Source organism: Cinclus cinclus, chromosome 1, assembly GCF_963662255.1.
Source record: "Cinclus cinclus chromosome 1, bCinCin1.1, whole genome shotgun sequence".
NCBI classification, from domain to species: Eukaryota; Metazoa; Chordata; class Aves; order Passeriformes; family Cinclidae; genus Cinclus; species Cinclus cinclus.
Genome location: NC_085046.1, coordinates 85,957,086 through 85,972,055, shown reverse-complemented (window position 1 = coordinate 85,972,055; position 14,970 = coordinate 85,957,086). Strand labels below are relative to the sequence as shown.

At 39.8% G+C, this 14,970-nt stretch overlaps 1 protein-coding gene across 2 annotated transcripts in view; it reads right to left on the bottom strand.

The window, feature by feature from the left end:
• The window catches only part of FHOD3 (formin homology 2 domain containing 3), a 366,909-nt gene that overhangs the window by 59,840 nt on the left and 292,099 nt on the right, over nt 1–14,970 (bottom strand). Inside the window, exons 13-15 of one of the 2 annotated variants that reach the window (XM_062512765.1) lie at nt 13,602–13,652; nt 9,079–9,293; nt 2,753–3,058 (exon numbers count right to left, since the gene is read on the bottom strand). In XM_062512765.1, the coding sequence (XP_062368749.1) occupies nt 2,753–3,058; nt 9,079–9,293; nt 13,602–13,652 (572 nt within the window). The remainder of the gene's footprint in view (nt 1–2,752; nt 3,059–9,078; nt 9,294–13,601; nt 13,653–14,970) is intronic. The other variant, XM_062512850.1, reaches the window with a different exon arrangement.

Genomic DNA, 14,970 nt, shown 5'->3' with positions numbered 1-14,970 from the left:
TGGATAATGTGTCTTAACAATTAGGGGGCTCCTTTTTCCAGTGGGTGTGAGATAAAGTGATTAAACATGAAACAATGATAATTCTTCACACTTACTGTATTTCCAGTATGGAATTCCTTCTGTTCCCCATAGTCCTTACACATTTTATTAATACATTTTTCATAAACGCTGCTTCTTTCATTTAATCATTTTACTTTGATCGATCGCTAGCCTGCTTTTTGGGGGGGGGCTCCTTGTGGTTAAAGATTTTCTTTTATACCTGTAGGTTGTCCTTTTTCTTAAACTCCCATTTTGTCTTGGTTTCTTCACTTATGCTCCCACCTCTTCCAATACTTTGGAATGTTAAATATCTTTTATGGCTTCCTCTGTCAACAGAGTTGCTTTCCTATCATGACCTCTAGTCCTGTGCTCTGAGAAGGGGTCCTCTTGGTGAGCTCTACATCCAGGGCCCCAAAACTCCCTGCCTCCCCTCCCAAAAAAATAACACCACATTAAAACGTAAGGCCTTGCAGCACAAAGTGTATGGACAGCAGTGACTCCTGCCTCTATTTAGATCAAGCTCTAAACCATGTTTTAAAATCAGTCCAGAGGTTTAACCACAGTCAAAAGAAAGGCTTTTCCTCAGAAATGGATACAACCTACTTTCCTGCAGATGGCTCGACAGCTTCCATTATCTGCTCATTTTTCCTCAGACTTGATCCATGGGATTGCTTTTTTATCAGCACTTGTCACCTGAGGCAGTCTCTTAGATTTCTCTCTACGGTAGCTTCACTAGACAACATCACTAAACAACTCCTTCCCCACACCACGGATTTTACCCAGCTTTGCCCTCATGAAGGATTTCCCCCTACTCCAAGCTTTTCCTTCAAAGATGTTCAAGATGGCTCCCAAGATCCACCCCACAAACTCCACACGATCTACCCCCTCTCAGTTTCACCAGATGGGATCCTCCAGTGTTGAATTCCTTTGCAAAACTACTCATCAGAATTTGCCCAGACACAATCTCTAATTTGTGTTCCTCAATCCCACCCCCAACTGTCCAAGCTGATCAAAGACCACTTCTGTGAAGACTCTGGCTACCTTGTTGGCCTCATCTGTCCTCCTCTCCACAGGTAAAGCTTTGAAATACCATTGGAGAAACAAGACTTGTTGGAAGCCAAATTTGGCAGGATGGCTAATGAAGACACTTGCACCAAGGGTTTTATTCCTTTGTCCTCAATGCACCTGGGCAGAACCAATGGGCCATCTCATAAATGGTAAAATTTTTGTTGGGAATGTCAGAACTGCTGGAGAAAGTGCTTGTGTTTGCTTTCCAAAACTCCTCACCTACTAGAAAGTAAACAAGTCACTACATTAGTCCTCCTATTCAGCACTACCAAATTAATGTTTAGTCTACTGGTAGAGTAGGACAATTTTAAAATGCAGGTTTTAGTAAGAGTACATTTCTTAGCTTTTAACAAAAGTACACAGAGACTTTAAATTAGAGTGGTAACAGGCTGGTAACAGACCCGATAAGGAGAAAGAACTTGCAATTGTTCTCCTTTATTTGCACTTGGACCATGCCACAGTGCAGCAACATCCTTCATCTGTGATCTCTCCCCAGTCTTTCCTACAGGTATGTCCATCTACATTCTTTATGAGTACAATAGCATTCTAAGTAACTCAATCTTGGTGCTGACTGAAAAGAAATTAGCTCTAAAATTTAGGATGTAATTTGTGTAATGCTTCTCAGACAAAAAAGTGACAGATCTAAACTTGAACAATTCAATCTGACAGTTCATGTCTATGAGGTAATCGTTGGGATTCAGAGCTATCCCTCTTCTTTCAGGACAGAGCACGACTAATTCACACTGTGAAGCACATCTTGTTTTCTTATCTAGAATTTAGAAAATGTAGGGCAATGCACTCTGTGGTTCAGATCAAAGAAAATCTGGGAATCAGATGCTCTAATTATATTGAACTACTTTACCTCCCTATAGAAAAGGGAAAAGAGTAATCAACAAAGTCAAAATCTGCCTTTTATTCCCTCTCTGCTTGGGCTGAAAGACAAACTCTGGTTATCATCATGTCTCTGGGCAGAAACTTGGTACTTAAGGTGTTTCCCATGCTGGGTCTTTCCAGGCTGGTGGCGTATTTGACTAGAATCCCTCAGCACCATGAAACTGGTCTTTTCCAGACAAGGTGTACTTCACGTGCCTCCTCCACATGAGCTAAAGACAGCCACAGTCCAGTGCTATCTTCAGCAGCTTCTATGTATCTCTGCTGTCTGAAGCCTGACCAAGACAGAACTGAAGGGAAGGAACAAACATCGCAGCCCTCACTGCCCTTCCTTTTCCACTAAAATGAAGAGAAAAGTTATCTGGAACTTCGTGATGAATCAGGTCAGCAGAGCCCTTTGTCTCACTGACTTACTTACAGAAGAACCAAATAAATTTGCCAGGAGCTAGAGACGCAAGTCTCTGCAACATGGTGATTCAGTAGTTAATGTATTAATCTTTAATACAGGGGAAGAAAACTATCTCAAATCAAATGAAACTTCATTTCATCAAGGCCTTACTGTCCCTCAAACATAGTAACCCCAATAAAGTCTGGAGCAGAGAGTAGACAAGAGAGTAGACAAGACTTGGCCATGGTGAAGAAAGTCTTAGATAGGTGCTAAGGGTTTTATAGCTAATTAACACAATATCAGAGCTGCTAATTTAACATTTTTTTCCACCAGAAACCCTTCATTATTGAAAAAGCTTCACTTTACCAGTTTCATTGTCACTGGTTAACTTGTCCTCTCTCTCTTCCCTCTCTAAAGTGCTGCTTGCTGAGGATATACTGGATGCAGAACAGTTGTCCTTTTCATTCACTTCCTCATTCTGCCTCTCCTTTTCACTGAGTATTGCACTTTCTTCTGGCTCTCTCTCTGGTCCTTGCTCCACCTCACTCTCTGGTCCCACCTCGGTAGCCTCTATTTCCTTGGGTGTCTCCGTTCCCTGCTTGGCCTCAGCCTCAGCCTCCTGCTCTGGTTCTGGTTCTGTCTCTGTCTCTGGTTCGGGTTCACTGGCACTCACTGGTGGAAAGAACAATGGGAGAAAGAGATTCACTTAACAACAGAGCCATCTCAGGTTCACCCCTCTAAACGAGAGCAATGTGAGAGTTGTACAAGTGCCTTATGGAAAGAAAATAAAATGCAAGTCCATGGCATGCTAAGGATAATTAGGAGCAACAGACGGACAGATGTCGTGTGACGACAGCATTGCACGTGAGAGTGACCTGGCAAACCCCCTCACTTGCTGTCTGGAGCCAGCCCTCTAGTTTTATACATACTTCCACAGCTGCAGGGTTGGACTTGCACAAGGATTTGAACGAACCAGCAGAAAATGGGCATCTCACCTGAGCATTGACAACTCAGTGCCTAGACAGAGCCAGGAAAGAAGAGATTAAAAAAAAAAACAACACAGCAACAACAACAACAACAAAAGAAAAAAAAAATAACCAAAAAGGAGGGTGATTGTGGCTTTTGGTTGAATTTTCTTTGGGTTCTGGAAGAGTTCTTTTTTCACCTGATGAGGAACACTTCAACAAAAAAAATACAAATATTAGTTTTAATAACACACTTGAATGGTACAGTCTGGAAATGGCACTGTCACACATTTGGCTGACAAAAACCGTATGTTGTTTCATGCATATTTACTTCAGAATAGCCACATCAAAACTGAGCAAAGTTTCCAACTGCTTGGCATATGGCACATATTCAGTTTCCAGTTGGTTGGCATATGGCATACAATGAGCTTCCTTATCAGTTGGCACACAGCAAACACTTTTGACAGTACACTTGGCTTCTTCTTCCCTGCTTTCCCAGTAAAAATTATTCATTCACCTTTAGGGTTTTTAGCAGTAACAGCAGCTTTTCACATGCAAATATTCTCTGCATGCTGCAAAGAAACTGAAGAGCATCCACACATTTACATCAAGCAGCTCACAGTTCTCTGAAACCTGAAATGGCCATGCAAAGAGTGGCAAAAATGGACATGCACGTTAGCTCTGCATACTTCCCAAATTCCCTCTGTACTAAATCTTGCATTGGGTGGCTGAACTATAATGACCAAGTCATACTTGTTTTGTCCCTCTGTTAACTATTTTTCATTACAACATTGCAACAGAGAATTCTGGACTTCTCAATGCCTTTGGATTACATGAAATACAATGACAATTGCTTCAGGTACTACATGAACCTTTGAAGGAGAAAAAAAAAATCACACTGAAATACTGGAATGCAATCCAAATATTTCAGTCCTCTAGTGAGCAGGTATGTAGATTTATCCTAAGTAAATATAAGCCAAAATAATGAAGATCACATTCTTCTCTGTTGAGAGCACCTAAAAGTCTAATACTAGATATGCAAGCACATCTGCCCATGCCTCATTTCTCTAAATGTACCTTACCTATGACTGTATCCTGGACACTGCCTAGGAGAGAATCAAAAATTACAGAGGGCTGTCAAGGAGCTGGCAGACACTGCAAATTCCAGTGATGTGTTTCTCAACACAGATGTCAGTGTGTAGGTATAGAATGAGAACTTTTTAAAGTCAAGCCAAGATTTGAATACGACTGAGATGGAAGCTTAGGAATTCTTCAGGAGTTCCTGGAACTAACGTGGTAATTTAGCAAGAAAGATTCTCAGCTTGCCATGGTTCAATGGTACATATATACAACTGTCGCAAATTCATCCATGAATAATCATAATTTCATATGAATTTTAGGTATTTCTCTCTAAAGAAAAAAAAAACAACAAAAAAAAACCCCAAAAACAAAACCAAAAAAACCCAAAAAAACAAACACAACAAACCAACTAGCATGCAATAACCAAAAAGGTCAGCGCCAACAGCTCAGATGGAGAAAGAAGATGATTAAAACGTATCCAGGACTCCTAACACTTATCGCAACTTTGTCATCATGAAGCTACACTGAAGATTCAATAGAAAAAAGTAAGGGGAGATATAAGAAATGCTTGAGAAAATTTGAATGTTGAAAAGAATTTCAGATACTCTTCCAACAAGAAATATTCCACACATATCAGATATATGCAGCAACTCAGCAAAATCTAATGCCTAACAGAGTAAAGAGCAATGCACTGTCATAGGCTGCTCTTCTGAGTTCAAGGAATAACAAAATCTAAATACTAGACCAAAACAAAGATATGTTGACAGTCATTTTGACAGCCTCTCCCTCTCTCTTTAGGGATAATACCAAACAATCTACCTATAACCCAAATCACTTGAAAATAGTGAGCTAAGTCCAGCAGCACTTCCCTTAAGAAGCAGTAGAAAAATCCAATCTGACAGGAAACACTATCAAGACAGTAAAGTCAGCAAGCTAGACACGTGTCCATCACTTGCATTTCCATCATGTAATCCACTGAAGTGATATTAGCGAGAACTGAAGATGTTACAAAATACAATTCTCAGTGAATGCTTGGTAGTGGCCTATTTGAAATGAGCTCAGACTTTCAGTCCCACATCTATTTTGATCAATTTTCATGCTAGACAAAACACTACTCCAAGTGGCAACCTTACAAGTAGCAAGAGAAATAAGTAACAGACCAGGCTCTGTCCCCTATCTTCAGACTTCTGCTGGTGGAGAGTGCAAAGACTCATGGAAGCAAGCCTAGTCAAATCAAAAAGCATCAACAGCAAAGAAGGTGTGCCTGAGACGTTAAGAAACATGATACCTCTGTAAGATGATCTCTTCTGAAAAGCAAGCCTAAGAACTTATAATACAGTAGAGGGATATGGACGTTTCCTTTAATACTCAACTATAAATCAGCTTTGAAGCAGACATAAGATGCTGTATCCTGCTGATAAGAACTCAGCCCTCCAGTCCTATAAGCCCTCAGAGAGAACAAATATCCCTCTGGGCTCACATCAAATCCCCTGTCAGGTTAATTGATTAGCCAACCACACCCTCATCTATTTTGTCAGCTTTCCACTTGGAGGTGTGAGAAACATAAGCTGAGTGTCCCTTGTGGATGCAAACAGTAAGTCTGAAAATGTCTATGTCTGCCCAAGACCTCTTGGTTCAATTGCTCAGGCATTACCTAAAGTCTTGGCTGTTATCTCCCATCAGCTACTCCAGCATAGGATTCTTCTTCTTCTGAATCCTGCAGGGACTCTTATCTCGCCCCACTCCCACTGCAATCTTTTCCTACCACTCCTTGTGTCGGCAAGAACAGGTGCAGACTGAACTGTCTCTTTCTTTGTGCATTCATAAACGATCATTTTTTTGTCTTCCCACCCCAGTTCCTCCTCTGACTTTCTGCATCATGGTTCCTTTGGCTCTGCAACTGGGGCTGCATTGGTCTCATTGTACGTTCATGCTCTGTCTGCTGAGATGCTCTTATCAGTCATGCTGTGGGCAGCGTTTTAACCCTGCTCAACTAGCACTATGCTCAGAAGGTCTCCTATTGTCCACAGTGTGCACTTGGGTCGGCCTGCTTACTTTCTCAAGTGCTAAAAATGCTACCTCTTTCAGAGAAGGGTTCACCTGAAATTCCCTTGTAGATTGACTTCAGAGATGTCTCAGTTACTGCTGCTCCTCCTTTACTGCATACTTGCACTTTGTAAAATATTCTCCAATGAAATTACAAAAGAGTTAAGTAGCTTCTCTGAAAAAAGTAACTAAGTTCCTCTTTGCAGTTATGAGACTGCCTTCATTTCCTCTGAATGCCACAACACAAGTTTTACAAGAGCAAGTCCTACAAGACTTGATTACTTCAGTGGAACCAATTGTTTTATATGAGAAAACACCAGCTCAGTAAGTCCAGACTTTTATATTGGGTAATGCTACTGACAGGTTTCACAGTGTAAGAAAAAGTTCCACAGACATAATCTGTTTCCTTCTTAATACCAGTAGATACTGGATGGCCAAAGGACATTTCAGCACAAAAGGAATAAAATAAATCTGACTTCAAAAATCCCTTATTGTTTTGCTAGTAGATGAACACTCTTTACCTTTGACCTTAGGTTCTGAATTCTGCAGATGAATATCACGTATCTGTTAACACCATTCTTGCAGAGTCTTTAGAGCATCCAATGCACAACATCCTGTGCACAGAACCAGGGAGCTGTTTTCCTTCTGCAGTTTCATTCCTGCTTGGGAAGATGGTGAACCCCATGTTAAAAGCAACTGCTTGGGGTGCAAGTAAGCTGAGTTCTGTCCATGGCTCTGTTTCAGCTTTTTATACAACTGGCCTGAGCAAGTGAATGCTTTATTTTCTCTACTTATTAAGTGGGATTCATAACCCTTCCTAAAAACAGTAAAATTGAGATTTTAATTCAGTATGGAGCATAAGGAGGTCAAATAATAGTATAGAGACCATGGCACAGTGCCTACATTAGCCTGTCCCCTGATACCCAATAACAGGGCACTTCCAGATGGTGTGTCCTGCCCACATGCTCATGACTTCCTATAACCTTTCCAATACTTTTGGTAGGTCTGAAAAAGCAGTCATCCCCCAAACCCAGATCCTGCTGAGGTATGCAGATTTCAGGCCCCTGTTCAGGTTCTATCCTGGCCATGTGCCTGCAGCTGCCCTTGGCTGAAGGCTACCCTGCCCCTTCCATATATTCTCTCCATTAGCCAGGCGTCCAGGTGCTGCCCTCCAATGCCTACTATGTTGCCAGAAGTTTTAGTAGAGATGTCCTGTCTACCCACATGTTGATAGCTTTGCCATATTCTGGCTGTCTGAAGCTGCCCTGTACACCTGCTCTAAATGTATTCTCCAAATGGTTTGTGCTGCTCCATTTCATGCTGCAATTTTTTTTAATGCTTCCAGGAGAAATATGTTAAAACAATCATCACAAGAGATACTTGCTCCCTCCCTACCCAGCTTTGAAATCCTAATGGTGGAAAAATCCAGCTTATTTGCTCTAAAAGCAATATAGCACAAAATAAAAGGGGTGTTTGGATGTTTCTGACTATCAGTATTGGAGGAAAATATCTGTGGTTTCTAAGTTCAAATGATTCCACTGAGGCTCTTAGGTTCCAAAGAAGAAAACTGAGGAATATAATTGGAAAAATATATAAAACTAAATAAAATAAACTTCACCTACTTAGTATGGTGAGGACAAACATATGCAGCATTCAGTATTTGTAACATTTTTCCTAAATTGCCTTGCTTTATAGCATGCTACCAGCCATAACACTCCATAAAACCAAGCAGTGCAAGTTACAAATGCATTAATCCCCAATAGCATGTAGCAGGAAATCAAATAAAATAAAAACGAGTGATGGCGATAATTTGTCCTCAACATGCATTCTAGCTCCCAATGTTAATGCAACATCATGTGGTACAAATATAAATCTGTATGGCATGTGCTGTTTTGAGGACTGACAGAGAGGTACATGATGCAAACGGCAGAATGACATACAAATAAACAAAAAAGGCATTGCTCTGTACACCAATAAATTATATGACAGCAAACCAACTGTGCAAACACTAGTTACACTTTCCTTCTTACTAATTGTCTGTGGTCTCTTTTAAGTCCTTTATGACTTGTTCTACAATTTTAAGAGTTTTTCTTGGTATTAAAAATAATCAACACACTCCCCCTGCCTTCAATTCAAGACCTTTTCAGCCTGTCACATTCAGCCTGTGCTCAACTTGAAGGTTATTATCTTGGCATTCATCTGTTGCATTTCTTTCAGAGAATCCACATACGCAAAATGTGTTGGCAGGAATACTGTTTGTCTAGTATTCAGTAACTCCTCATATATAAGGAAAATGACACTAAAATTAAGACCCTCTGCATTCTCTATTTTCTAATCCATTTGAAGAGCAACAGACAATAATGGTATAAATCATAGCAACAATTAGCAGTGTATCCTATTATTGAACAGATTACAGGATATCCAAATCAATGCAATAAAAAAAAATGGGCAATTTAGGAAGACAGGATGAAACAATGTAGGACCCTTTACTTTGGCACCTCACCAATGGTATTCTTGCACTCATACATGAAAAATCATCACTCTCCCAAGAGAAACTGTGATAAACCCAGCATTGTTTCCCTTGCCCTCCTTTTCACTTACCTTCTGAGGGCTGGGGAATTCCACATGTGATGGAAGGCGTCTTCAGCTCTTCCTGGGACTCTATGGATGCTGGGCTGATGCACTTGGGTACAGGTGAGGACGGAGCTGAAGGAGATCTCAGATTCAAGGACAGCTCACTTCTGCCTCGGCTGATACTCCGACTCTTCAGCTCCTTCTCATACTCCTCTGCTGCCAACTTCTCCAAGTATTTGTATCTGAAAGTTAAATTCCAGAGGGTTTCCGTAAAGAAAAAGAAGCCTGTGGCTGATGCTTGTTTATGGATGAAACACCTGCAGAGAATGAGCTGACTTCCTGACACAAGGGGTACAGCACTGAACTGCCTGCTTGCTCAGTCTGACAAACAGTGCACACCAAAGCAAAGACTGTTGCCCTGAAAAATGTTAAATTGCTCATTACAATACAAAAGCAAAAACCAGCAGAGTTAAAGAACCTTAGCTATACTATTTTGTCTGCACAGCCCTCCTTTTTTGGAAGCATTTGTCGGTCCTCCTTTCCAGCCTCCTCCTTCACCTCCTCCTCCTCCTCTCAGCCCTCCCTCTCCCTAAACTAAAATGGGAAGGGAAAAAAAAAAAAAAAAACAAAAGAAGAAAAAAAACCCCTCCAAACCCAGAGCCCCTTAATACTGATGCAAATTGCCAAAATCTGAGACTTGCTGTAAGGAGAAGAAAATGCAGCAGACAAAACCAGATCTTCCTGAAAATAATACCAACTATAAACGTTTAGATTGACTATCTAGAGATTCTGAACCTGCTTCTATTTGCTCTGAGAGCAATGCACTGGAATTCACTTTGTTCTCTCCAGAGCCTACAATGGAAAGTTTCTTTTTTTTATTCTGAAAAATTTCTCTGCCGGACTCAGGCATCCAATAGCTTGTACCTGACGTCACATGTAGTTTATTCATCAAAGTCACTTTAAAAGAACAAAGATACATCTGTTTTGCATTTTAGGCAGGCAGAACTCACTAACTGTTTATTAAGACCAGCTACCAATCATATTCTTCATAGTATGCTTTATACATTTCGACCAAAATAACTTTTAAATATGTGCCTGTTCCAGACGTCTGCTAATTTTATCCACCATTATTTGCTAAGGAATAAATTCATGAATACAGCTGGATTGGGCTTTAGACTGTTTGCTTTATCCACAAGTGAGCTGTTAAACAGGTTAATCAAGACTACTGCTTATGTCCCTGAAACACTCTGGTCATTCCCTATAACACACTGTTGTAAACACTTCATAACAGTGAACACCTCTCCTCCCCCCTTCTGCATCACTGACAGCCCAAATTAGTGTAAGAGGGTGCAGTAAAAGCAGGCAGGGTAAAGAAGTCAACCATATGTGGTAACAAACATGCTTAGTACATATGGTAGCCACACATGCATGCACATTTGCAAACATCCATATAGAGCACAGAAAAGTGTCTTTGAAGAGCAGTCCTTGTGTTTTCAGAGGCAATTTGCCTTATTGCAAACAGCAATAATGAAGAACAAACTCATTTTCTTTTATTCCTCCAGAGGTATGCACAGGCTTTGAACAAATTCTGCAAGAAAAAGAACCCCTACGGACTCTGGATGAAAATATAACAAGCTACATACTTGCATGGTTATAAAATAGGAACTGTTTACAGTTCTAACATGAAGCCAATTCTCAAGACTGAATCTTGCCTTTTCAATAGAGGGGAAAGCGGTTCTCTGGCATCAGCATGATGGTTTGTTACAGTTCATGAAGCCACTCTTTCTTTGAATTTTAGACACTTACGTACGGTGCCTTCCGCCTTCTCACAAGCAAAGCAGGTGGGATTCCAGACTCTTTATAAAGAGCCATTCAAATTGATCATTTGGCACAAACAGGTACAGCCCAGCTGGCTGCTGCCAAGGGGGTTTTGCAGTTTGCCAACAGACCACAACAAAGATTTGGATGGATCCTTCTGTAATGGGGGGAGCTACAAAGTTTTATTTCCCTCAGGTTTTTTTTTGAGGTGCTTTAACATTTTCTGTAGTTGCTGTACTGCCAACCAGCAAAGCAGAGACTATCACCCAGAGACAATTTTTCAAAATGTATCTGATTATTATACTGAAACAAAAAAAGGGAACCAGAACAGCAACTCCAATGGAAGCACATCAGCAGAACTAGTAATCAAATGGGAAGCTTAATAAATAGGTATAACTGAGGAATAAAAAAAAAAAATAAAATTCAAGAATCAGTTATTAAATCTTCACACTTGATAAATTACATTATTTAGGTTATTTTTTGTTTCTGACAAGTATCTTAATAATGAATGAATGTCAGCAGCAGATTCGCAAGGTCACGTAGACCAGAATCTGATGGAGTTGAAAGGATGAGCGACCATACCTCCACTACAGGATTGACAAACTGTCCCTGTATATCCTGCCATATTCTTTTAAATAATGGAAACCTGCACACATCACCTCAGCTATGCTGACTCTTCTCTAAAGACAACCAGCCAAAAGCTTATGCCTATCTATTTGGTATTCCTCATTGACATAACACTGGATTAATCATCATCAATTAGATGAAATTATCACTTTGAGTTCTCTAGGCCTTCGAGTAATGCCCCAAAGGCAACTTAAAATGTCAATATAGCAACAAAGTAATGGGGCTGTAGAGCATTTGAACAGTACCTCCCACAGAGAGGGCTTGGGAGCTCACCTTTCTCGGTTTTGCTCTTTAATTACCACTGGAAAACACCCAACCAAGCAAAGTGAAAAGGCCACAAATCATTGAGCAGCAAGAACTGAGATGGAGGAAACACAAAAACCTAGTAAAAACCAGGATTTTAGGCATCTTGACTATAGGATTTTCCTACAGTCTATGCACTCTCCTAAAACAAGTTAACATGCATCTTCCTATAGGAAATAAAACTTCATTTGTGCAAAGGTGTTTGGAAAAAAGTAGTTACAGAATGCTGATGTAATGGACTACTGGTGCATGACTTCATTTGCAGAAGTCTTCTCCAATATTTATGTGCTGTTAAAGCAAACATGTCTTTCCTCTCTATGAGTAGGAATGGATAGTTTGACATCTGAGTTCAAAAGAGTCCTTAAGGATAACAAAACTTTACTAATGAATGGTGAAATAGTCTCAGATTGCACAGCAGTAATGGTGAACACCTCCCCAGAATACTCCAGTTGGCATTTTCCCTTACCACTTAAAAGTTCTGGAGAACTCACTTATAAGTTGTTTCAAAACTTGCAGATGAGCATGATCACTGAAAAAAGGTTTTACTCAGCTCAAATCAGTGTAAGATGCTTATGTGCTCAGATGGATTTCATTGCAGAAAATGCTTTAAACTATTTGTAATTGTTTTGACTGGAAGTACAATGGAAAGCCCATCCACCTTTTCTTGCTCGTAGAGGTGTTAAAATAATTTTTTAATATTAGCTACTTCAGTCTCAACATATAAAACTTCAGTAAGCAGAAACAGTCTCCTGTATGATGATTTTGTGAAAAAAACAAAAAAAACCACCCCAAAACTTAAAGGCAACAACAACAACAACAAAAAAAATCCCAAGTAAGAACACACCAATACAATGATTTTTGAGATGGCTGCACTCTTATTTTGATAATGTGATTCCAACTCTTGACAATCCAATAGTATCTCCAGAGAGTAATCTCTAGAGGACCATAAAGCAGAACTGAAGCACTCTGGATGATTTTTCATCTATTTGTACAGTAACTCGTATATTTGCCAGGTAAAAACAAGCACTGCCTCCAGGATGCAATTACAGGCAGAGGTAGAGATGAAGCTACTAAAAGGCAAAAGTCCTTGGTTGAGTATTCCTTGAAAAATAGGCTTTCATAAGCACGTATCTCCCAGACTAATCCTGACTTTCTAAACTTGTTCATTGAATTAAAAGAAGAAAAAAAGAAAAAGGAAAAAAAAACCCAAACCCTCATTCCCTTTAAATATGCTATTTAAATAAAACTAAAACAATGCCCCAATGATAAACACTGCTAAGCTTTGTAATTTACTTGCTGATGTTTAAAGAGATCAGCAAAGAAAACTTGGCACTGAAAGATAAAAATATGCTGAGAGTGGGTCACAACTGTTTCCATCAGCCTGTCACTGCAGTTTTGCAATGCTTGTGACCCCAATTTCCTTTATCCTCAGTTGCCTTTTCTGACCCTCCTGAAAGCTTGGGACCCACTGGGTGAAAAAGACAGGCTTATTCAATTTATAACTCTACTAAATTTGGGCAAATTTCTGAGGCAAATGGGGTAAGCTTATTTCCCACACAAATAGATAAAAGATCATCAATCATTCTTAAGCATTCTCACTGCTCTTCATTTATTGCAGTGCTACAAATGGACTTAATTCTGTTCTTTAATAGCTTCTTTCTTATAGAAGTCTTTTGGAATAAAAGTGTTTTGTGCAAGCAGAGTTTAAAATGTAAACATACGACAGATCCACAGTAAAGAATACAGGAAGTGCAAACAACCAGAGGGAAGGATAGAGCAGGATGGATGCATGACATACAAACCTCTCTTCTCTTGCTTGTCTTAGTTCTTCTCTTTTGTCTAAATAATCACGGCTAGAAAGAGAATTACAGTAAATTGCAGCAGAAACCAGAGGAAAAATGTAGGTAAGAGAAGTGTAAGTACAGTAGGAGAAACCAAGAGTGGTAAACACAAACTAATAGGAGACAATGAAGAATGTTGTCAAAAAACTGTTTGCTTTTGCAAAAATTGCTGAAAAGTGTACACTTATCCATACATACACCACCAAATACTTTAGAAGGTCATTAAAAGTAATTATAAAAAACCCGCAAAATGTGAAAAACTTGAAGCATGCTTTGAAACCTGGTATCTGAAATGAGATTCAATGAACTGCACTTAACCATAGCGAGCAGGCACGTGAGTGGCTATTAAACCATCCCTCATTTGCTCCATCTCAGAATGCCCCAAGACATTGACTGCAGCCCTGGCAGGACAGACTGAAGCAGTAAGCAAACCCATTGGCCTTCTTGTCAAGGAAGCTTCTCTTAGTGGGTCCCTTAGTGGGTTTTAGTTGCCATGGCTGGAAACAGAACAGTGGACTGCCTTTACTGAGAAGGACAATTCTGCATTCCAAGAGGGTGTGTGCGGCACCACTGGACAGATAACAACCTTTCACTTCCTTATTTTTCACCCCAAGTTTTAGATAAAAAACTCCTTTTATGTCAGCTGCCACTCCCTCAGATCCTCAAATAACCCATATATTTAACTTTTGCCAAGTCAAGTTTGCTGGATGGTTGAGTACTGTGATTTTGGACAGGCCTGCCACATCCACAAACATGGATGCAAATTTAACTCGGGGCACAGCAGAACCCAACCAATGTCTCAATATCACAGCAAAATGGTTCCTTACAATATATTTTTAATACTTGCTTGAATGGTAGACAAAACTGATGAGACCTTCACCTTATCTGCTAGATTCTTTCACAATGTAAGTTGTGAGTACCAGAAAGATTTTCAGAACTACTCATTTTATTAATAACTCTTTTTTTTTCTCTTTATATTGTGTCATTAAATGAATTACTTATAACCTATTTTACCAACAGCTATCAAACAGCTGCTTGCAAGTGCTCTTCAAAAGTCCTTTAACAGGGAACACACATTACTTTTTCAGGCCATCCCCACAAACTTTGAATTCTGAACTGGTTATACTTTTACACTATTCTAAAAGTATTCCAGGAAATCTTGAGCAGGTAAACTTTAACACTACTCTTTCCCCTCTAACAACTTTCACTCTTCCCTACAGCTGAAAAATAGCCACTTTATTTTAGGACATATTGTTCTACATGGGCAATGGGTACAGTAGTCCTTCTTCTGAGAAAAATGTTCATTCTACAAAATATTCCTTTGGTTAGC